The 23258-nt window shown below is 39.2% G+C and overlaps 1 protein-coding gene across 1 annotated transcript in view; it reads right to left on the bottom strand.

Moving 5' to 3' along the window:
• The window catches only part of LOC126377431 (Down syndrome cell adhesion molecule-like protein Dscam2), a 46645-nt gene that overhangs the window by 13650 nt on the left and 9737 nt on the right, over positions 1-23258 (bottom strand). Inside the window, exons 2-15 of the mRNA XM_050025173.1 lie at positions 19807-19901; positions 16031-16122; positions 14337-14488; positions 11581-11671; positions 10454-10835; positions 9728-9863; positions 9112-9231; positions 8393-8569; positions 6607-6751; positions 6356-6504; positions 5907-6075; positions 5013-5152; positions 1941-2090; positions 1457-1541 (exon numbers count right to left, since the gene is read on the bottom strand). Of these exons, the coding sequence (XP_049881130.1) occupies positions 1457-1541; positions 1941-2090; positions 5013-5152; positions 5907-6075; positions 6356-6504; positions 6607-6751; positions 8393-8569; positions 9112-9231; positions 9728-9863; positions 10454-10835; positions 11581-11671; positions 14337-14488; positions 16031-16122; positions 19807-19901 (2083 nt within the window). The remainder of the gene's footprint in view (positions 1-1456; positions 1542-1940; positions 2091-5012; positions 5153-5906; positions 6076-6355; positions 6505-6606; positions 6752-8392; positions 8570-9111; positions 9232-9727; positions 9864-10453; positions 10836-11580; positions 11672-14336; positions 14489-16030; positions 16123-19806; positions 19902-23258) is intronic.

Below are 23258 nucleotides of genomic sequence, written 5' to 3' on the forward strand. Positions count from 1 at the left end.
ACGTTCCACTGCTGGACATAGGCCTCCTCTAAATCAACCGGAGTGCGTATGGAACATACATAAGCTGATCCACTGCGGCACAGAACAAGGAATAATATAATTATGTATAGAACGGCAACTCTTCGCTCCCCACCAGTGTCAGAGCTAGGTTTACTTCACCCCTCCCCCCACAGAGATAGTTTAGTCTTCAGTCGTATGGCAACAGACGTCATACACACAGATGCGATGTGTAGTATTTGTGTAAAACGAGGTGTTTTATATGAAGTGTCCGGGCTGTGACTGCGGGTTAGTGGAGGCGTTTTGGATTAGTAACCCGGGACTAACGATATTTTATTATTATTAATCATTTTAATTGGTAGTGTTAGACAGAAAAAACATCGATCGACCTAATATCGACTGATACGTCACTATTTTTTTTTTTAAAGAACGTCTATGGCCTTGTGCCGAGGTTTTTCTTACAGCTTCTTTTTCCCGGCTATACAGGTTGTGAGAAGCTGCAGTAGTTTTAGGCGGATGAGACGTTCTTTATGTAAAAATTGACGATTCAAAGTGTAACTATGTTACCTACTGAATAAAGATATTTTTGAATTTTATGCTCATAAACGTCACAACACTAGCTTACGTACTTTGACAGATCCAATTCTTACCGCGCATTGAGACGATTGTAAGATGTTATCTTATTGAAATGTAATCAATAATTGTACCGAACTGTTCGTTCTGTTTAATAATAGGTAAGTACCAATATTGTAATGTTTTCCTTTTCTGTATGTACGTGATACCATGAGGCAGTACCTAAACGAGGATAAACTCCGATTTTTCCAATTAAAGTTAATAGGGATATTATTGCTATTTATGTTCGTCTGTTTTATCTTAAACTATTATTGTGTCAAGATGATAAGTCTACTGCTGGCAACACATCCTGAGTATTTGGTTCAAAAAATCGACGAAACTTTTCGAGAAAAGGTAAATAGTGCCTCTGCCCTTGCTCTTCGTTTTGCTCGTCTTGGCGGGGGCACTCCCGTGCCCCCAGATAACCATAGCATGCCATAAGGCCAACAATTTTTTTTATTGACGGCGCATTTTCATTGATGTTTTATGTAGCGCTTAGTAGACCATTCTTCTTCTTCTATCGTGTGGGTTGTGAGGCGGAGTACCAACATCAACCCTGGTGTCAGGGTTACTATTGAGCCGCCAAAGGCCCCTGACATGGCTCATGTAACGACTAATTACTTACATCAGTAAGTAGTAACCGGGACAGATGGCTTAACGTGCCTTCCGAAGCACGGATCATCTTACTTTTTGGAGAATCAGGTGATCAGCATGTAATGTCCTAACCAAACTAGGGATCACAAAGTGATTTTTGTGATATGTCCCCACGGAGGTTTGAACCCGGGACCTCCAGATCGAGAGCCCAAAGTTCAAACCACTGGACCGTTGGGACCACATATGGGCGTACCTTGTGTTCTTGAGTAGTCCGCTTAACAATGTCTCCTGTTTTCCGGTTTGCTGAGAGACTTTCAGTGTCCTCACATCTGCATCATCTGAAATTAGATATAATTCTTACAATAGTACATCATAACATATCCCTAACATTATCCCGTTTTTCACAGGGTCCGCTTACCTAACCTGAAGATTTGACAAGTCCGGTTTCTTACAGAAGCGACTGCCTGTCTGACCTTCCAACCCGCGAAGGGAAAACCAGAATACAGGTAAAGTCACATACCTCCGAAAATTTATTTCTCGGGAATGTGGGTTTCCTCACGATGTTTTCCTTCACTGCTGAGTATTTGATAATCATTTATGAATTCAAAAACAAATTCGACAATTAGACAGAAGTTATTTCATGGAGTCATGTCAGGATCCTTTGTCATTTATAATAATTATACCACTAGGGTTGGTGAAGTCGTTCATTGACCTTACAGAAGCGGTAGATTTCCCACCTGTATCAGCGTTCTGCGGCACAGCTTTGACGTGGTACCCCATGATGACACCATTGTGCGTCTCTTTCAAAGGGGGTAGCCAGGAAACACGGAGTTCTCCGGGGTTTTCTGTCTGCTCCACTTGAACGCTGGTTGGTGGAGATGATGGGGCTGGAAGATTACAAATAAGTATGGTCTAGTTGTAGTCGTGTGTGTTTGTTGTTGGTTTTGTTGTTGTTGTATCGTAGTGTCACTGGATTGAATCCTGGCTCGGGGCCTAAACCACTAAATTCGACTTTTGGATCATAGATAAATTGATAATAAATAAATAATAATAAAAATAATCTTTATTTTCCCTTCAAAAAGGTAACACAAATTATGTAAACTTAACTAATGTAATGATACATACTATAGTGCCTTTGTGAGAGACTGGTGTCGATACTAGGTGTGACCCTGTGTGACAGATCACCAGGCTCCCAACCTCTTACGGAACTCCTAATTTATAACCTTAGAACTATAGAAAAGTGAAGCCAAAACAAAACATAAAATATAAAAATTGAGTGGTACACAAAAGAAGTATGTAAAGTAAATGTAAAGATTCTGTGTGCGTTTGAGTGCGTGTGTGTGTGAATGTGAGCGCGCGTCTGTGTGCGCATATGTGTGTGTGCGTGTGTCTGTCTGCTAGCCCTACGACACGACCGTATCTTGGGATCGGAAACTACTAGCTGTCCTAGCCCCTAGTAGCTTCCACCAACAGCAACACGTGTGTGCATGTTTGTGTGAATGTGTGTGAGTGCATGTGTGTGGTAGGTAGGTGATGTTATGTGATTTCCAAGATTTAAGCCCGCTGTATTTAGCAGTGTGGTGGAGTATGCTCCATACCCCCGCCGGTTGATTAAGGTGAGGCCTATGCCCAGCAGTGGGACCCTAGGACATATATACTCGTAGGCTGTTTATGTTTATGTATTATTAACATCTAGTGCCCTGTGCCGAGGTTTTTCTTGCAGCTTCTTTTCCCGGCTATACAGGTTGTGAGAAGCTGCAGTAGTTTTAGGCGGATGAGACGTTCGTTATGTTAAATTGAATTCAAAGTGTAACTATGTTACCTACAGAATAAAGATATTTTTGAATTTTTAATTTGAATTATTAATGCAATAATAAATGTAATAATATTAAATAGGGAAAATAATAAAAGATAAAGATGCCTTTTCCAACCACAATACAAGGGCAATAAGGTCGTAATAATGAGGTATTATTGTGCCCTTTAATAACTGTAGTTACCTATAGGAAACTACGCTTAGGCGTCATTCGATTAGTTTATTATTATTTAATAGTAAGGATACTTCCTGAAATGACTGTTAATATTATTTAAATGCGAAATTAACTTTAAGATGTAATCGATCATTTCATGAAATGGTCATATTTCATGAAATATACGTAATACCATTCGTTGGCCACATATTCATATTCATTTATTGAGGAGCTCGGTGGCGCAGCGGTAAACGCGGTCGGTCTGCGATTGTGGAAGTTAAGCAACTTTCGCAAAGGCCGGTCATAGGATGCGTGACCACAAAATAAAGTTTTCATCTCGAGCTCCTCCGTGCTTCAAAAGGCACGTTAAGCCGTTGGTCCCGGCTGCATTAGCAGTCGTTAATAACCATCAATCCGCACTGGGCCCGCGTGGTGGTTTAAGGCCCGATCTCCCTATCCATCCATAGGGAAGGCCCGTGCCCCAGCAGTGGGGACGTTAATGGGATGATGATGAACCATTTATTGCATGTCACAAACATAAATTAAGGTGGAACATAGTGTAAAAAGGTACATTTGACGCCCAGCAAGGGCACGGCAATATAGAAGAGGCGACACTAGGTACCTTATTATAATATCTAACTAAATATTATTATTAAGTATTTAGGTACTTACAAAATTATATAATACAGCTGTTTGGTGTGTGTACCACCACACATCATGATGTAGTTTGGCCAGATCAATGAACAGTCATGAGCAATATAATGTACCCACTTTAGGACTCTGTCGCACTAACTTATTTGACATTTAGTGAGACTTACAGTTCAATTTGTCAAAAAAGTTAATGTGACATGGTACCAGTGTATACATATTAATGCTCGTGACCGAACACAAAACGTTTAACGATATGAGCAACTAAATGCATGATTACTTCATGATATGGCCAAACGTTGGCAATCGGCAACGTTGGCTTTTTGACGTTATTTTTACGCTATTGTTACCAAACAATAGGTTAGGTCAAATGTGAGTAGGTTGTGAATTTAAGTAGCCTGTTATAAACGTAACTATAACTAAACGTTCTTAGAATATTACAAGGCAATTACTTGAATTCTTTGAATACTTGGACTCCGTTTTCCGTAGTTTTCCGTCCATATCATAATAATCTATACACACGGTTTTAGTGTTATCGTACCGGAGATGGTTCAAACCATGATTCTGAGTTAATATCTTGATACTGGATTTGGATTTTTCCGTCGCAAAATATTTTTTGTGTTTATTTTTAATTATTTTCAGTTCCATCCTTTTTGAGTCCTAGTGCGGCTTTGAAATAGACTACTCTGGGCGCCATCCCACTTGTGTCAGACAGAGTACTGCGGGTCAGAAGGCAAGAGGGGAAGCCACTGCCCTATTTTTCCCTGAAAAGTAGCATGGAGAATGCAACACCGACAAGAGCGTGGCTCTTAATTGGTAATGATGACTTTTTCTACGGAAAATTCCGCTTGATATCAACTCAGAATCATGGTCTGAATCATCCCTCAGTCATCGATATGCCGGCGATAACCGCTCAGGATGTGACGTGTGTGGCAGTTGGCAAACAGTCTCGGAAATTCATATTTTTTATTGGAGAAAAATTGTTGCTTTTGCTGTTGTCAACAGGTTTTTAATGGCAACAAAATATGTGATAACTACATACTATATTTTTTTAACCGACAATCCATACTAATACTATAAATGGGAAAGTCTGTGTGTTTCTGTCTGTTTGTTGTATAGGTAAGTACACTTAGACTTTGCCATATCCGTAGATGGTTGCTCTGCCAACCCTGATACGGAATAACTTCTAATTACCTTCCTCATGTGTAGTGAAGTGCACAGGAGCGGTGTAGACGCTCACGCCCACCTGGTTGCCGGTAGCAACCCTCACTCCGTAGTTGGTTGCTGGGCGCAGGTTGGGTAACTCGAAGGTTTGGCGGACGTCGGATTCTTTTCTGAAACGTGAAGTTAAATTCAATTCAAAATTGAAAAAATATCTTTAATCAGTAGGTAACATAGTTACACTTTGAATCGTCAATTTTTACATAACGAACGTCTCATCCGCCTAAAACTACTGCAGCTTCTCACAACCTGTATAGCCGGGGAAAAGAAGCTGCAAGAAAAAAACCTCGGCACAGGGCCCTAGACGTTCTTTATAAAAATAAACATAAAATATTGGCATACAATTGAGTAATTTAGCTGCCTAATATCAGTTCTCAGACAGTTAATCCCATTCATATCTTCTAAATAATCACTAAATTTATAATAACCTTTTTGTAAAGTTTTTGTTTAACTACTGTCTTAAAACAGTTGAAAGGCAAATTCTGAATGTCAATGGGAATCTTATTGTAAAAACGTATACATTGCCCCTTAAAAGATTTAGTAATCTTATGTAATCGACTGACTTGTAAAGCAAGCTTATTTTTATTCCGGGTATTAACAATGTGCCGATCTCTATTTATTGCAAATAATTCTATATGTTTTTTTACATATAGTATGTTACGGATAACATAGCAGACACCTGTATCGCCTAAGGGGTATGCAGAGGTTATACTACACGATCTACTCTGAACCGGCGTGCGTGCATGAAACGTTGAATGTGGAGGAAGCAAGAGAAGTGGAATTCTATAGTCTTTGCTAACCCCGTTGGAAAAATGCGTGTGTTTATGTATGCATGTATGTGTGTGTATTAACATCTGGTGTACATACCTAGTAATATTGACAGTAGAAGCGTGGTCCCAGACATCAGTATAGTGCGTGGGAGTGTATTGTAGCGAATAATATCTCGCGTGAGCTCTGAGGGTGTCCCGCCAAGAAATGGTTGCGCTGCGGGCTCTGATTGACTCAATGCGCACGTCTGACGGCGGGGTTGGGGGCTCTGGAAATGGAAACACATTTTAACACAGCACATTATGAAAGAAATGCCAATGACGTATCTGTCCGTAACTCGATGCCAAGAGACTGGAGCCAACCGGACACTTCATACTAAAAATCTCCTTTTCCACAGACACTACATATTGACGTTATCGTACACGCGCATCTGTGTGTGTGACGTCTGACGCCATACGATTGGAAGACTAAAGAGTAACGCTCAACCACTGGACCACAAAGGCTTGACCTATCCATGGAGTTAAGTACACACTGACAAAGTTAGGTACCTAAAATAGTCAGATGTATATTGAAGCTAGCACTGCCGTAAGGGTTGCTCGCTCGACATTGGTATACGCCTCCATCAGCCGCTTCCGAATACTGGAAGTTTACCGTGCTCGACAGCCCTAGATTTGTCTTCGATTCTGACAGCTTTATCCTGGAAAATTAAGAAGAAATTGGCGTACACAGATCAATAACATAACATAAGCTTGAGGTCTTCTTGACTCAAGACTATTCCTAATTGAGATAGGCTAGCTACCTGGGGTTCTTTAAGTCGACTGGGTTTCCATCGTGGATCCAGGATACCCTGATAGGGTCGTCACCGAGTGGAGAACACTCGAGATTAGCTGAATGACCCAGCCGGGATGTCACGTTGGTAGAACTTGTCTCAAAGTGGACTGGTTCTGAAAATAAAAAAATAAAAGAATAAAAATTGTTTATTATAAAAGGACGCCACACACAAAGACAAGACAATAACATCACTTAATTTTTTTCACAAAACAATACAAAAAAGCATAGGATGTTCATTAGAATGATCATAATGAACATCCTATGCTTTGGTGGTGGACGTCCTAAGATAAAAGGGCCTCACTCAGCACAAGTCGCGGCGTGAACCACGACGCTGATATTATGTGGATCCTGTATAATTATGATCCTGTGTATGATGAATTTATAACATAACATAACGTAATTAAAGCACATAATAACGGGTTCTTACCGCGTTTAAATGGAGATATGAGATATTAAAGAACATATTAGTGCCATGAAGAAAAACGACGTGCAGAAATCTGCTATAGCTGAGCACGTACTGAAGTCGGGCCCTAACCACTGGATCGAGTTTAACAATCCACAAATATTATCGACAGAACGTCATTACATCCCCAGACTCGTAAAAGAGGCTATTGAAATCAAAAAACATAAAAATTTCAACAGGGAAGACGGGTTCAAATTATCGAGCATGTGGAATCCAGTAGTAGGTGTTGTAAAAAGCTTGAAACGGCCTAATGTGGTGAAAAAACGTGAGGACACAGTGAGTGCGGTTTGTCGTAGTGAGTTTCGTGCGAGTTCAGATGGTTCCGAACATTCCGATATCAAAAACATAAACAAGCGGCAAAGAAAGAGGGTAGACAGATATGTCTGCCCGTAGAAAATTATGGATCTACCTACTCCACTCCAATCTCATCAGTCATCCCGTGATCATGGCACTTGCAACAGTGTCGAAATATCGGGAGTCTCATATCTCCATTTAAACGCGGTAAGAACCCGTTATTATGTGCTTTAATTATGATAATAACCGCGTAAACTTGAAACAATGTATAACATATCGTAACAAAAAAAATATGAAGTGGAATTTTCCATCGCAAAAGTATAGAATTGAAAATAATTTTAAAAAAATACATTGATTTGCGACGGAAAATTCCACTTAATATTAACTCAGAATCATGGTCTGAATCATACCCCTCAGTATTTGTTACGATGCCACTAACACCCTATATAATATTCGTACACTATACATGGGTGAATGGTGGACTTTTTGTGTAAAATAATTGAAGCGGTTTTAAGCTCACGACGGCGTCGAAAGAGAGTTGCCTAATCTATGTGTATATAGTCGTAAGACCGAATGTTTTCTTAAAATCCGAAACCCATTGTTTAACTATTGTGTCTGGAAATCTCGGCGTTAAGAGGATATATCTTTTTTTTTAATAATTACTTACTTACTATTAAAATTAAATGTTGGGAGTGAATGTTGGGTATGGCAGAAGAAGCATGAAAGTAGGATTAATGCCGTAGAAAAAAGGCCTTTGCGTAGCATCTGCGTTATTAAGTTGAGTGATAGAGTGAGAAATAGTGTGATAAGACAGAGATGTGGTGTAAAAGACCATATAGTGACTAAGATTGAGAAGGGAATGTTAGGTTGGTTTGGACACGTAGAGCTGATGAAGGATAAAAGAATTGCGAAAGCTGTATATAAAGCGAAAGTTGATGGTATGGCTGGCAGACCTCATCTAAAGTTGAAAGGGGCAAAGGAAAAGTAGAAGACTTACTATTGACACTCATCCAAATAGTCTTGCTCAGTGGCTGTCCGACGCCATTCTCCACATTGCAAGAGTAGAGTCCCTCATCAGTCAGCGACACCTCTTCTATCACCAGGGTCCCGTTCGGAAGACTTAGGATACCGCCGCCAGCTAACTCCAATACTGGCTGCCAAGTGCCAAGTAATGCTGGAATAAAATTTTTATTTTTTTATTTTTAAAGACTGGCTGTGTCTATCTGATCTGACGCAGTGGAGCAGACTGGTGGAGCATGCTCCATACCCGCTCCGGATTGAGGACAGGCCTGTGCTCAGCAATGGGATGTATACAGGCTGTTCATAAATCACTACGACGAATAAATGTAAAAAAGAAGTTTAAACTAATTTTCTTATACCTAAAAAGTATAAAAGTGTGTGTGTGTGTGTGTGTGTGTGTAAAGTGTGTGTTGTTAATATTAAAGTGTATATGTATGTAATTTTGTTTATAAATATAATAAATTAAATTAATTAATTAAATTTAAATAATTTTTTTCTTTTTCTATCGTGTGGGTTGTCAGGTGGACCTCATCACCCCTGGTGTCAGAGGGTTATTATTGAGCCGTCAAAGGCCTCTGACGTGACTCAAGTAAGTAGTATAACTATATTTTATGATTTTATCTATTCACCTGTGTATGTACTTTTACTTAGAGCTAAAATGTAAGTGTTTTTTTCATAGACAATAAGTAACCTTACCGTCTTTCTTCATCCAATGAACTTGCGGCTGAGGGTATCCGCTGGCGCTGCAGGATACTGTTCCTCTTCTGCCGAGAAGGAGTGAGGAGTTGGATGGCTCCTCCAACCATTTTGGGGCCACTGGAAACGACATAGGGCTGATAAATAATTTAACAAATAATTTATGAAACTTATTAACCGGGCACAAACCCAACTAAGCAGATAGATACTTAGATAAAATACTTTATTGAACCCAATGGACACAAGATACAGAAAGATAATTCGAAAAAGGCAGTTTTGATTGAAAAAAGGTAAGTATTCTAAATTTTCTTCTTTCCGATCTTTAGGAAATAAATATAACACTATGATTTTGCAGTTAAACGCTGCGCAAAGGGTTATAGTGTAAAAAAAATTACTCAAATAGTATGGGGAACTGTTAAAACTTAAGAACACTCAACAGTAGCGACACCTGGTGGGAGAAATAGGCAGTTTTTATCCTCCTGTAATCTATCATGTGTATGATTTAAAATGTTCCATGTTTGTCTGTGCAGTAAAGAATGATTGATTTGATTTGAAGCGCTCAAACTATTGTAAAGCTAAACTGTCGAACTTTGTTATACAAATTAATTTGCGTTACCTTTGATATAAAGTTCGGTGGACTTGTTAACTTTGGCGACGTGGTTGGACGCGACACAAGTGTAGGTACCGCAATGCTCTAATGAAACTTTCTTAATAACTAATGCGCTGAATAGTTCCGAACTCCTCTCCACAACCTGAAATAGATGGAATACTTATACCCATATTCTAAGATGTTAACTCGAACCTTCCTCGACTCCGTTCTTCACACACACACACACACACGCACGCACACATATGCTCGACTCCAGTGAGTAAAGTCCTCTTAAGTCAAGGTCGTAAATGTCAACTTAAAATCCCAAAATGCTCAGATGAGGTCGAGTCGAGTCGACGAAGTTTCGAGTTACCATCTTAGAATACGGGTGATAGTGATAGAGAAGATTCATCATCATCATCTTCCTAGCTTTATCCCGTTTTTCACGGGGTCCGCCTACCTAACCTGAAGATTTGACAGGTCCGGTTTTTTACAGAAACGACTGCCTGTCTGACCTTCCAACCCGCGAAGGGAAAACCAGCCCAATACACCTCCGAAAATGAATTTCTCGGGAATGTGGGCTCACGATGTTCAGAGAAGATTCAATATGGTTAATCAACAAGTCGTCCAATTAATATCTGGTATGCAAGAGAGTTTCCTACATTTTATTTTAACGAGATTTTTGTTTGGAATATCCGTGTGCCTTTAGTGAGTATACTGTTCTAATACTATTTAAAATAACTACTCACTCACCTTCAAGCTACTAGGAATCCTTTTCCCATCCTTCAGCCACTCAAAATGAATCGGCAGGTCGCCACTCCTGACATTGCAATAGATATTTACAATCTGTCCTTCTTGTAGATTATTCCCTAACAATAAATCTTCTAACACAGGAGCTTCAATGACTTGGATCTCAAAGGCTCTTCTTGCCATTTCTCCAGAAGGACTGGTTACAACACATGTGAATACTTCTCCATTGATTTCCTTAGACACTTCTGGTATCGAAAGAATTCCGTTGATGTTGACCGTTGGAGCATTTCTTCTCGTCTTCTTTTTGTGGTAGGATCGCTTGTAGCGGGATTGAAAGAGGTTGTTTGAGCTAATAGTCTTCCCTTTGTGTTCCCAGTCGATTTTGCTGAAAGAAGAATTTTGTTTAGCGTATGATGATTGGACACTTAATAAGACACGTTTTTTTTATTAAGTACATCATAGAAGGGAAGCTACAAGGAAAGAGAGAAAGGGGAAGACTAAAAAGAGCTTACATGGATTAAAGAGAATCAAAGTATAGTGTCTTGAGGAAGTGATAGAATTGGCCTTTGATAGACAAAAATGGAGAATGCAACACCGACAAGAGCGTGGCTCTTAAATTAATAATGATAACTATCTTTTACACCTCAAATATTCTAATTCTTCAACAGCTATGTTTAGGAAATTCCGTTTGATAGTTGCAATATCTTATGAAAAGTATAACGTTGTTTTGTAGTGAAAAGCACTGATGCGAATTTTCTTCAAAGAAGTGATGTGAGTTTTCTTCACCAAAACATCGATTTCATCATCTGTAAGTTAAGAGTTTGTCGGTGCAGCATTCTTCATGCTACTTTTTTAGAGGAAAATAGGGCATTGATTTTCCTCTTGCCTTCTATCTGGCGCGAGTGGTATGGCACCCAGGGTATTTCAAAGTCGTACTAGGAGTCCCGTCCTCCGCCTCTGAATAGTACTGACAGTCACTGCTGCCCTCTGTCAGGTTCCAGGTTACAGTTCCTGTGACTTGTGTCTTCCCTCCTGCATTGCCGTACCGATGGCTTTCATCTTCTGCCCACGTCTGTGGTTTTCACTATGCGACGATATATGGACTAAAAGTTTGATTAAAATCATCTTACCTAATGGGATACCCGTAAAAAGGGCATCTCAGATTGACAGACTCTCCGCTCTGCACTTTGATTGGAGGTATCGCTCTTATGTACGGTGGTCCTGCAATGTAAATGGATTGACATCATCAGATCACGCGTGGATTTACACAATTAACATAACGTAAGCGTAAATTATTATTTTCTTATTTTTCTTTATTGTTAATTTTTTTTTGTACTTCTTTATGTTTACTTTATTACCAATACCAATGTATCACATAGAAGAGCGGGGCAACTAACATAAATATTTGCTTAAAAGTTGTCCCAAACACGAGGATTGTATTGATTTTTGGTAAATAAATAATTTTTGATTTGATTTTTTTTTTGTAAGCGCATAACTATATTCCAGTTGAGGTTGTCAGAGTTACTTCCATCGTAAGATGAACTAAGTACAGCTTTCTGTTAGACCAACGTGATAGGTGGTGAGCCATATCGCGGTCTATAATGGTCGAGCCAACTCTGTTAGTGAAAAACTGCACTTAACACGTTCAATGTGTATGAACCACATATGAGTCAATAAATTTGAAATTAGTGTATTTATTAAATATTTTTAAAGGACTGATTTGGTAAATTTACGTCCTTTGTGGAAATTACTTATGTCTTTGAAAGTGTTATAGAAATCATAACATAACATACATAAATAGCCTATATACGTCCCACTGCTGGGCACAGGCCTCCTCTCAATCAACCGGAGAGGGTATGGAGTATACTCCACCACGCTGCTCCACTGCGGGTTATAGAAATCAGCCAGCCTAATATGCGCAAAGCGGGATAAAATTCTCCCTCAAGTAGATAGATATTGTTGAAATCGATAAGTTTGTCACTTTCACTTACGTGCGTGTCACGATCGATAAAATTACCGTCACAATAAACGTTTATCACGTCGAGAAACTGATGTGGCCCTTTAAAAAAATAATATTTTTTACATGCGTACTTTTCGTGTTCATTCGTTCAATACGTTGTCAATTTTAGTTTATACACTGTTAACCAAGCTCATTTTTTTTCATTAAAATACAAAAAGTGACAGGACATAATATCATGTAGATGTGTCAAAAGTCGACAGAATCTGATAAAAATATAGTGCCATATTAGGGTTTATCGACAATTTATCACGTTTTGGTATTTTGACAGAACGATATGACTTTTTGACTCGTCATCAATGTACAAAACGACATTATATATATCATCAAAGGCGATAAAATGACCAAATATCACGTCGTGCATATTAGGCCTGGGTTATATTGACCTCGTATATAAAAATGACTACCAATCTCTGAATGTGACCGCGGCGTATCTTGTCACTAAACAACGGCGTTTTTAAGATTGAATTTAGTCGCAATGAGCGCTATTAGCGAGCGAAATGAAAGATGACCAACTCAGTATTAACATATAATAAAGAGTAAAAGATCACAAAAATAATAATGTAAAAAACCTAACTTACACCCCCGTTGCTAAGCGCCATATAATAAACAATACCTAGGCAACGGGGGTTGCCAGATCTAACGCCAACAGAGCGCGATGACGACACAGTACAACCAATATTGTTCTTTATTTTACCAACCATAACATTATAATTTGAGGAAACGAACTTACACTACCTAAATAATTTAATGTATACGTATTACACGGTTCGGACAGCTTTTTAGAAAAAAACTTCTTAGTTACTGTGAGTATATTTTAAAGTTTAAATCGTCGTTGATTTAAAGTTGTATAATCCGTAAAGTAATAAGTAAAGTTCACGTGTATATCGTAAGACAGTTGCTGCCGTATTGCTTGATGAATATAATATATTTTAGAGCAATTAGGTCACGCGTGTAAGCAAAAATGTATGGCGGAATCATACACCTTCATATAATAATAATAAAAAGTTTATTAAGGTAGAACATACGACACACATTTACAACAATAAAATATAAACACAATAATATTTAGGCCGAAAACATAAACGCCAGGGTTCAGTGAAAATTTACCCAGAGGGCAACACTGATTTTCAACCAATAAATTAAAAATAAATAAATAAAGGGTTCAAAAAAATTACTAAGTGTTACACATGGAAGGCAGAAACACAACAATAAAATAAAGAAATATTACAATAAAATAAGGAAGTATAAGGGAGTAGTGAAAGCAGTGTGTAGCTATGGTGCGTGTGATGTGAGTGCGATAATTAAATAAACGTCAAAATATATAATGGCCCCGATTACGATTCCTGCAGACACCCCCTAATTTTATTTTAAGTTATACCCGTCATTTTCTTATCCGCCGAAAAGGAAAGTCAACAAGTTAATTTTAAAACGAATGAATAACCTGGGGGAATAAAATAGGCATCTCGCTGGTATGTAATCCGTTTGACGTGCTGTCTACTTAACTCAGTCGGGTTATTGGCTGATGTAAAGTTTTTAGAAGGTTGTTTTAAATTTCTGCTTAAAATTGACGTGTGCCCGGTGACCCGTCCCTTTATTTTTCAGCGGATAAGAAAATGACAGGTATAACTTAAAATAAAATTAGATGGTGTCTGCAGGAATTAGCACCAATATTTCATTATCATAATAGACAAAACGAAACGAACACGGACATCCAGGAGTACCCAAATGACCGCGACAAAATGTTATCACATTGCGCATATTAAACCTGGGTTCTCTCTCCCTATCCATCCATCCATAGGGCACGGGCCTTCCCGTGCCCCAGTAGCGGGGACGTTAATGGACTGGTGATGATGAAGCCTGGGTTACCATAAACATGAAGCCTGTTGTCGTGTGCGGTGACATGGTCTCCCTCCCGCGCGACGCAGGAGTACAGCCCTCCGTCTTCAACACGCACACGGCTTATGTTCAGCTGTGTTACCACTGAGTTGTCTGACGTCATCAGCTGACCCAGGGCATACCTGGAATTATATAACGCTATCAATTGCATTTTAAACGGCCTCTTTAGACCGGTGGTAGAGCGTTGTGCTCCGGAGGTCCCAGGTTCGAATCCCGGGGGGACATATCACAAAAATCACTTTGTGAGCCCCGATTAAGACATTGCAGGCTGATCACCAGATTTTCCGAAAGTAAGATGATCCATGCTCCCGTCCGAGTCACTTTTTTTTATTTAATTTGCTTTTTGTGATAGTAGGTTATGACGATACATAGAATGAAAGAATTTCGCATGGACAGGAGAAGGACTCAGTGGTCTAAATGTTGTAATGGTTAACACGCTCAATCCCTCATTCAGCGCTTATCGCTATCGACCCTCTAGGGTCGATTAATCCTTTCAAATATTCCTTTTGACGCACAATGACCAATACGCACAATGACCAACAGGTAATACGAATATTGACACACAAGCATAACGACCAACACGTATAATGACGCCTAAGCAAAACGACCAATATGCATAATGACCAATACCAATTAAACTCGCATAATGACCAACTCGCAATTCGACACACTCGCATATTGACCTATTAGCATTTTGACTAACGCGCAACAAGTTTACATTTTTTAAGCTTGTCTGTAAAAAAAGTACCACTACCAACTGTTTAGAAGGGTGGCACCACCGTTTGAACGTGAGAATGTCCATACATCCAAGCCTTTACCGTTTTATTTTTAAACTTAAAAAGGAAACAAAATTTTATGACCATGAAATTTCAAGATCGTTATTTCGCGAGCCAAAGTAAATCGAAGAAAATGTGATATCGATTTTGATATGAAACTGTCTATTTTGTTGCGTGAACTGCATGCAAAAAAAATTAACACCATGCAATATCTTAGGAAGATAGTGTTTTCGCGGCTGAAACGTATTGCATGATTATTATTTTAATGTAAGAATATTACCAGAGTCACTTTTAAGTTTACTTTTGTAGTTCAAAAATATCCATTAATAAACCGTTCATTATTGTGTGTGATTTTATTTTCTTTGCCCCATTCATAGACTATTATTTATTATATTGTATTGTTTCTTATTATGTATTGGCTAACCTAACAGCGTATTTGTTGTTTCGTGTTTAATGACAATAAATGATTTGGTATTGGTCATTATGCGTATTGTTAGTTTTGCTAATGCGTCATTATGCGTTTTGGACGTTTTGCGTGTATGTCTAAATTCGAATTTTCCGTTAGTCATTATACGTATACGTCTTTTCACGTACGCGTCATTTTGCGTTTTAGTAGAAATGCTAATAGGTCAATATGCGAATGTGTCATATTGCGAAAAAAACCATTGTATTATTGGTCATTGTGCGTCAAAAGGCAAATATTCTGCCTCTCAGACGACGCTCTGAGCCGAGGTTCGCGCCCAACTGGGCACCCTCAGGCCTGTTGTCTTAAATGTTGTACCGGGTGAGAGCCTTCAGCGCTCCCCATTTGTCCGGCCAAGTAGTTAATGCCATCTGCGGCAAATCTACAAAAAGCCACGAAAAAAAATTTATTTCTTTGTAGATTACCTAGGATCTGTGTTGCTGGAGATGATAATGCCATCCCTTTCCCAGGTGAACTGCGGAGGTCTGTCGCCAGTCGCTGAACACTGCATACTGATCTGAAAGAGATTATTATTGGGCTAGTCAGAGGTCTACATACAGGGTGTTAGTGACATCGTAACGAATACTGAGGGGGATGATTCAGACCATGATTCTGAGTTGATATCAAATGGAATTTTCCGTCGTAAAATTTATGATTATTTTAGGTTTTTTAAATTATTTTCAATTCTATACTTTTGCGATGGAAAATTCCACTTGATATTCATCTTACTTTTTGGACAATAAGGTGATTAGCATGTAATGTCCTAACCAAACTAGGGATTGGAAAGTGAGTTTTGTGTTATGTCCCCACCGTGATTCGAAACCGGGACCTCCGGATCGTGAGCCCAACGCTCAACAACCTGGGCTGTCAGGGGTGTGCTATAGTCATAACGTGTAAGAGCGACTTCAAAGTCACGTTCCTACAGCGTTTATAATGTAGATTCAGCAGATAGACATGCAAATTGTGTTTGCAATCAAACTTCGTCCCAGCATATCCCAAAGTTATACCAAACATAACTCCAATAGATGGAGGAATAATAATTATGTCAACGTGATTTGCCCTACAACATAATTTCTACAGGCTTTAATAATTCAATGAGGGATTTTCCATGTTACGTACAGTCATGAGCAATATAATGTACCCACTTTAGGACTCTGTCGCACTAACATATTTGTCATTTAGTGAGACTTACAGTTCAATTTGTCAAAAAAGTTAATGTGACATGGTATTATAGGTCCCGGCAAACTTCTTGAGCATCGACCTTGACTGTGCACAACCGAATTTTAGGTCTCTTTGGTGGTGCGGTACGGGGCGCGGGGGCGGGTGAGTCCCGCATCGACCGGCTATTGGTAGATCAGTCGATACTTCCCCCGCGCACTCTTGTCTTCGTCCCTTTGACTCCCGAATACACTTGCGTGCAGTGAAACTGTCACGTTTTTGTTATTGCTCTTTTGTTGGATTTTTTTGTTATTGCTCATTTTTTTAAGTTTAAGAATTAGTTACTAGCACGAGGTCTATGTCTACAGATCCAAAACCTAGCACTAGCTCTGGTATTGCTGGTTTCAACCTCATATTAATCTTCATTAATCAATATTACACTTACCTGACGATTAGATTTTTATTATATATAATATAAGTTTTAATAAACTATAATAATATAAGTCTAGTTTTATTTACATAATTAAATAATATAATTTTTTTTTTTAATGAAGTTAAGAAAATAATCAAAAGTTCATTTTTTTGCACGGAAGTGTACGTGCGCGAACTTTCCCCCACTACGACACTCGATGCTCAAGAAGTTTGCCGGGAGTTATACCAAAGTGTATACATATTAATGCTCGTGACCGTACCTAGAAAACAATACAGAAGGCGCTCTGCAGATTTTCCTTCGATTCATTTCCCCCGCATTTCCTAGCATTATCCCGTCTTTCACAGGGTCCGCTTACCTAACCTGAAGATTTGACAGCTCCGGTTTTTACAAAGCCACTGCCTGTCTGACCTTCCGACCCGCGAAGGGAAAACCAGCCCAATACAGGTTAGGTTACATACCTTCGAAAATGTGTTTACAGATTTTCCTTCGTTTAACCTTCTAATTTCATGAATTAATCACAGACATCTTTTATCTTTGTTTTTGGGTATAAATGATGACCCTGTTTTTGACCCAGGCACAACTGCATCTTCCACCCATTATTATTCTGGTCAAAATAAAGAGAAACAATATAGGTAGCAACATAATTGTATATACATAGTGTGATCTAAATATCAACATATTTGTTAATTTATTTGTTACACAATATATTTGTTAATTTTCTATTTTGATTATATTGAATGCTATTGTAATTTATTTAATAATTTTATTTGTAATTTAATAATCTGTTATGTTTTAAATTCGTATACCGAAAGGTGCGACATAGTGCGACATATATTATATTGTAACAACTCTTTTACCTATGTTGACGAATAAATTAATTTGAATTTGAATTTGAATATCAAGCAACGAATATATATTATGCTTCTGCCATTAGATTGTATTTTGGAAAAATTATGTTCCCGAGTAATGAGAAAGTAGGTAAGGATAAGTAGGTAACGGCCTCCGTGGTCCAGTGGTTGAGTGTTAAGCTCACGGTCCGGAAGTCCCGGGTTCGATTCCCGGTGGGGACATATCACAAAAATTACTTTGTGATCCTTAGTTTGGTTAGGAAATTACTGGCTGATCACCATATTGTCCGAAAGTAAGACCCCGTTGGACCCGGTTACTACTTACTATTGTATTGTACTAGTCGTTACATGAGCTATGTCAGGGGCCTTTGGCGGCTCAGTAGTAACCCTGACACCAGAGTTGAAGAGGCTGGTATTCCACCTCACAATCCACACGATAAGAAAGGATAAAACTGGACAACGCCATCTATATTGTTTTTGGTGAAAGTAGTCTGGAAAGTCCTTCATTTCCTTAAATTTAATCTACATGAAGCGAAGCGCTGCTTAATGGTGTAAATTTGATATGGTAAAATTTTGACTGAGTAACGAGTTTGGAACGAAAATAATGTAATTATAAATTTTACACGTGCCAGAGTACTGAAGTGTGATCGTGAGGACGTTGGTGACAATTCATTCGCAAAATAAGGGATTAAGATTCATTCACCTAGTTTAGGCATCACAAAATACTCTTAAATAGCCAATTTTTATACATATACATATATAGGGGAGGAGCTCGGTGGCGCAGCGGTAAACGCGCTCGGTCTTCGATTGTTGAAGTTAAGCAACTTTCGCAAAGGCCGGTCAGAATGGGTGACCACAAAAAAAAAAGAAAAGTTTTCAACTCGAGCTCCTCCGTGCTTCGGAAGGTAGGTTAAGCCGTTGGTCCCGGCTGCATTAGCAGTCGTTAATAACCATCAATCCGCACTGGGCCCGCGTGATGGTTTAAGGCCTGTTCTCCCCATCCAGCCATAGGGAAGGCCCGTGCCCCAGCAATGGGGACGTTTATGGGCTGATGATGATGATACAGGGTATACATGTGTATCGTAACGAAGACTTTGAGGGATGATCCATCTCATGGTTCTGAGATGATATCAAGTGAAATTATCCATCGAAAAATTACAGAATTAAAAAATAATTAAAAAAATACACAAAAGAAAATCATTAATCTTGCGATGGAAAATTCCACTTAGAAATATTTAGAATCATGGCCTGAATCATCCCCTCAGCATTCAGTTACCATGTCACTAACACCCTGTATATTGTATAAATTCACACTCTCATTATTTAAGAGCTGCGCTCCTGTTGGTGGAGTGATCGATAGGCCTCTCTTTTTCTCGCCAAATCCTTCACCTTCTGATATAATACGACTTAATATTCTCCTTCCTCTCTTTCCTTTTTATAAATGAATCATGTTGTATCAGGTCGCCAATCATATTTCCTATTTCTCTAAAATCTCTATAAATTATATTAAATAAATAAAAATATTTCATCCCGGGATGAAATATTTATGGACACGCGCGTCTGTGTGTGTGAAGTCTGACGCCCATACGATTGACGACTAAAGTAAGCTCTGCCGCTCAGCCGCTGGTGGGGAGCGGAGAGTTACCGTTCTATACATAGTATTATTCCTTATTCTATGGTGGGTTTTATTGCTGATGTGGCGTTTTTTTGTTTTCTATTGCCTTTTCTTACAGACGAAATGTATTATTGTGAGGAAACTCACATCTCCTCCTGGAGTGACGGTCCTCTCAGTGAAGTGTTGCGTGATGACTACGCGGTTGTCCAGGCCTCGACGATATCTTTTTCTTCTGTCTAAATCTGAAACGAACAATAAATACACTTTTACCATTTATAGAGTAGTTTCCGACTAGTCAAATGATTTACTTAATACTAAACGTCGAAACACGAAATTACTATAATTTGCAACTATAACTGCAAGTATTAATTATAACTGTACCTATACACAATACAAATCTTTATCTTTAATTGTACTTGCAAACAATTCGCAATGTGGCGCCATTTCAAGGACGGCTCTGCGTGTGACATCTGATGCCCATACGATTGATGGCTACGGATGGTATTAATAAACTAATCTCAGCTTCGAGACTGCCCTCAAGATTATGTCAATGTGACAGTTCTCATATAAAAACAGGGACTTGAGCATGATCTTAAGGGCAGTCTCAGCTGAGATTAGTTTATTAATACCACCCGAAAAGACCGTGAGGTAAACCTAGCTCAGCCGCTGGTGGGAAGCGGATACGTAGTAACATACATAACATAAACAGCCTATATACGTCCCAATGCTGGGTACAGGCCTCCCCTCAATCAACCAGAGGGGGTATGGAGCATACTCCACCAAGCTGCTCCAATGTGGAGGATACTATACGTAGTATTATTCCTTATTCTATGGGTACGTATTACATTTTGACGTTGAACCGGCCCGGTCATACGGTCACCGGATGGCAATCAAACTAGTAATTGGAGTTTGTGGCTGCAAATGCTCACCGTTATTGGACAGATACATAAATATATACATACATGCGGAGCTCGGTGAGGAGCTCGGTGGCGCAGCGGTAAACGCGCTCGGTCTGCGATTGTTGAAGTTAAGCAACTTTCGCAAAGGCCGGTCATAGGATGGGTGACCACAACAAAAAAGTTTTCATCTCGAGCTCCTCCGTGCTTCGGAAGGGACGTTAAGCCGTTGGTCCTGGCTGCATTAGCAGTCGTTAATAACCATCAATCCGCACCGGGCCCGCGTGGTGGTTTAAGGCCCGATCTCCCTATCCATCCATAGGGAAGGCCCGTGCCCCAGCAGTGGGGACGTTAATGGGCTGATGATGATACATACGGTGGAAGACTATGTATGGAATGAAGTACCTATTTAAGTAAGATATGGGTTAGTCTAGGTGCTTACATAACATAATATTCATTAATAACTTATCGTATAAGTAGTATTATTACGTAGTGTTAACGGCCTCCGTGGTCCAGTGGTTTGAGCGTTGGGCTCACGATCCGGAGGTCCCGGGTTCAAATCCCGGTGGGGACACATCACGAAAAGCACTTTGTGATCCCTAGTTTGGTTAAGGCATTACAGGCTGGCCTGATTGTCCGAATGTAAGATGATCCGTGCTTCGGAAGGCACGTAAAGCATTGATGTAAGTAAGTACAGTAAGTAGTCGTTACATGAGTCGTTAAATATAAATATAAAGGACAAGGTCACAAAGTGATTTCGACAATGTCGTCATCGGGAATCGAACCCGGACCTACCTCAGTATTCGTTACGATGTCACTAACACCCCGTATAAGTACATACAGTAGCCATACAAGTAGGTATGGGTGTTAGTGACACCGTAACGAATACTAAGGGGGATGGTTCAGACCATGATTCTGAGTTAATGTCGAGTAGAATTCTCAGTCGGAAAAATCATGAAATTGTTTGTGACTTTTTAAATTATTTTCAGTTCCATACTTTTGCGACGGAAAATTCCACTTGATATCAACTCAGAATCATGATCTCAATCATCCCTCAAAGTTTTCGTTACGATGTCACTAACACCTGTATATTACGTTTAAAATCAAAACAGCTCAACCTTCTAAAACGAACGAATTTGTCACAAACACTAGTGGATTCTCCCGGCTCTACCTCCGTTTAGGAACCCGATTACTCCCAGACCTATCGCAATTTGTCCGAGGAATTAGTTTCACGGCGACGGGACGTACTTCTCAAATTCGCAGTTAATTTAAAAGCGTCTGGAAGCTTGCGGCAAATTTACAGATATTACATTTGGGTACTTTCCTAAGTCAAACATAAATTAAGAAAGTCTGATTACTAAATAAATACTTTTCTGAAAAAACGTTTTCTATTTAACTTACTTATTTATGAATTTAAATAAAGAAAAATGTAAAGTTCCATTTGCCATTTGCCATGTACTTAGTTAAGAGACTTTTTGTAATTATTTCTTTTTATTTTGGTGCAATAAAGTGTATTTGTATTGTATTGTATTGTATTGTAAAGTTCTGGACTCCATTGGCCCGAGATATGGAAAGGACATACAAATAATAATTGTATATCAGAATTGGGTAGTTTCCTACACATACAATACATACATACATAAACTCACTACTTCCCACCGGGGTAAGCAGAGACTATGGAATTCCATTTGCTTCGACCCGACACACTTCTCTTGCTTCCTCCACATTCGTCAATCGCTTCATACACGCACGCCGGTCCTTTACTAAACCTTTTCTAAGGACATCTCCAATTTGGTCATTGTTTGGTAGTTTCCTAGGTCAAAGATAAATTATGAAATTCTGATTACTAAATAAATACAGATCTAAAGGTGATAAAATTTTTAATAAAGAAAACTGTAACAGTAAGTGCGACATTTTGCCACGTTTTTCTGTAACATCACAGGTTGCTTTTTCATACAAATTCCATAGTAATTTCGTGTTTGCCATCCCGACGACCCGATTACTCTAGCCATAGAGGCAGCCAATCAGCTCGCGACACCAATCAATTCAGGGCCCAGATACCGACCCCGCCGGCGTGGTCGACGATTTCCCTCATTCAGCGCTTATCGCTATCGACCCGCTAGGGTCGATTAATTCTTTCAAATATTTTTCCTCTCAGACGACGCCCTGAGCCGAGGTTCGCGCCCAACTGGGCACCCTCAGGCCTGTTGTCTTAAACGTTGTACCAGGTGAGAGCCTTCAGCGCTCCCCATTTGTCCGGCCAAGTAGTTAATGCCATCTGCGGCAAATCTACAATAAGTCACGTCAAAAAAAATTCGTGTTTGACGTTTAGTAAAAAGTAATTGATTTGACTAGTTGGAAATTACCCTTTTATGACACTGAAGAATAAAATGCACACTAGGACTGCACTTATTTTTACCGAGTGAGAGTCCTCGGCGTTTCCCATTTGTCCGGTCAAGTAGTTAGTGCTATAAGTCACGTTAAAAAAAAACACCTATTTTAATAATATTTGGCCGTCGGTCTAACAGACATTTCGGTGAAGCATGAGGCGTAATGTAACCTCTGACTACCCTAATTGGGAATATGACCGTTATATATTTCTATAGAAATCAGAATCATATTCAACGCAATTATCATGGATAAACTTGTTGAAGGTCAATGTAACATTTTTGAATTTACGTCATTTCGCAAAGTGTTATGGCT

Source organism: Pectinophora gossypiella, chromosome 23 (genome assembly GCF_024362695.1).
Source record: "Pectinophora gossypiella chromosome 23, ilPecGoss1.1, whole genome shotgun sequence".
Taxonomy (NCBI): Eukaryota; Metazoa; Arthropoda; class Insecta; order Lepidoptera; family Gelechiidae; genus Pectinophora; species Pectinophora gossypiella.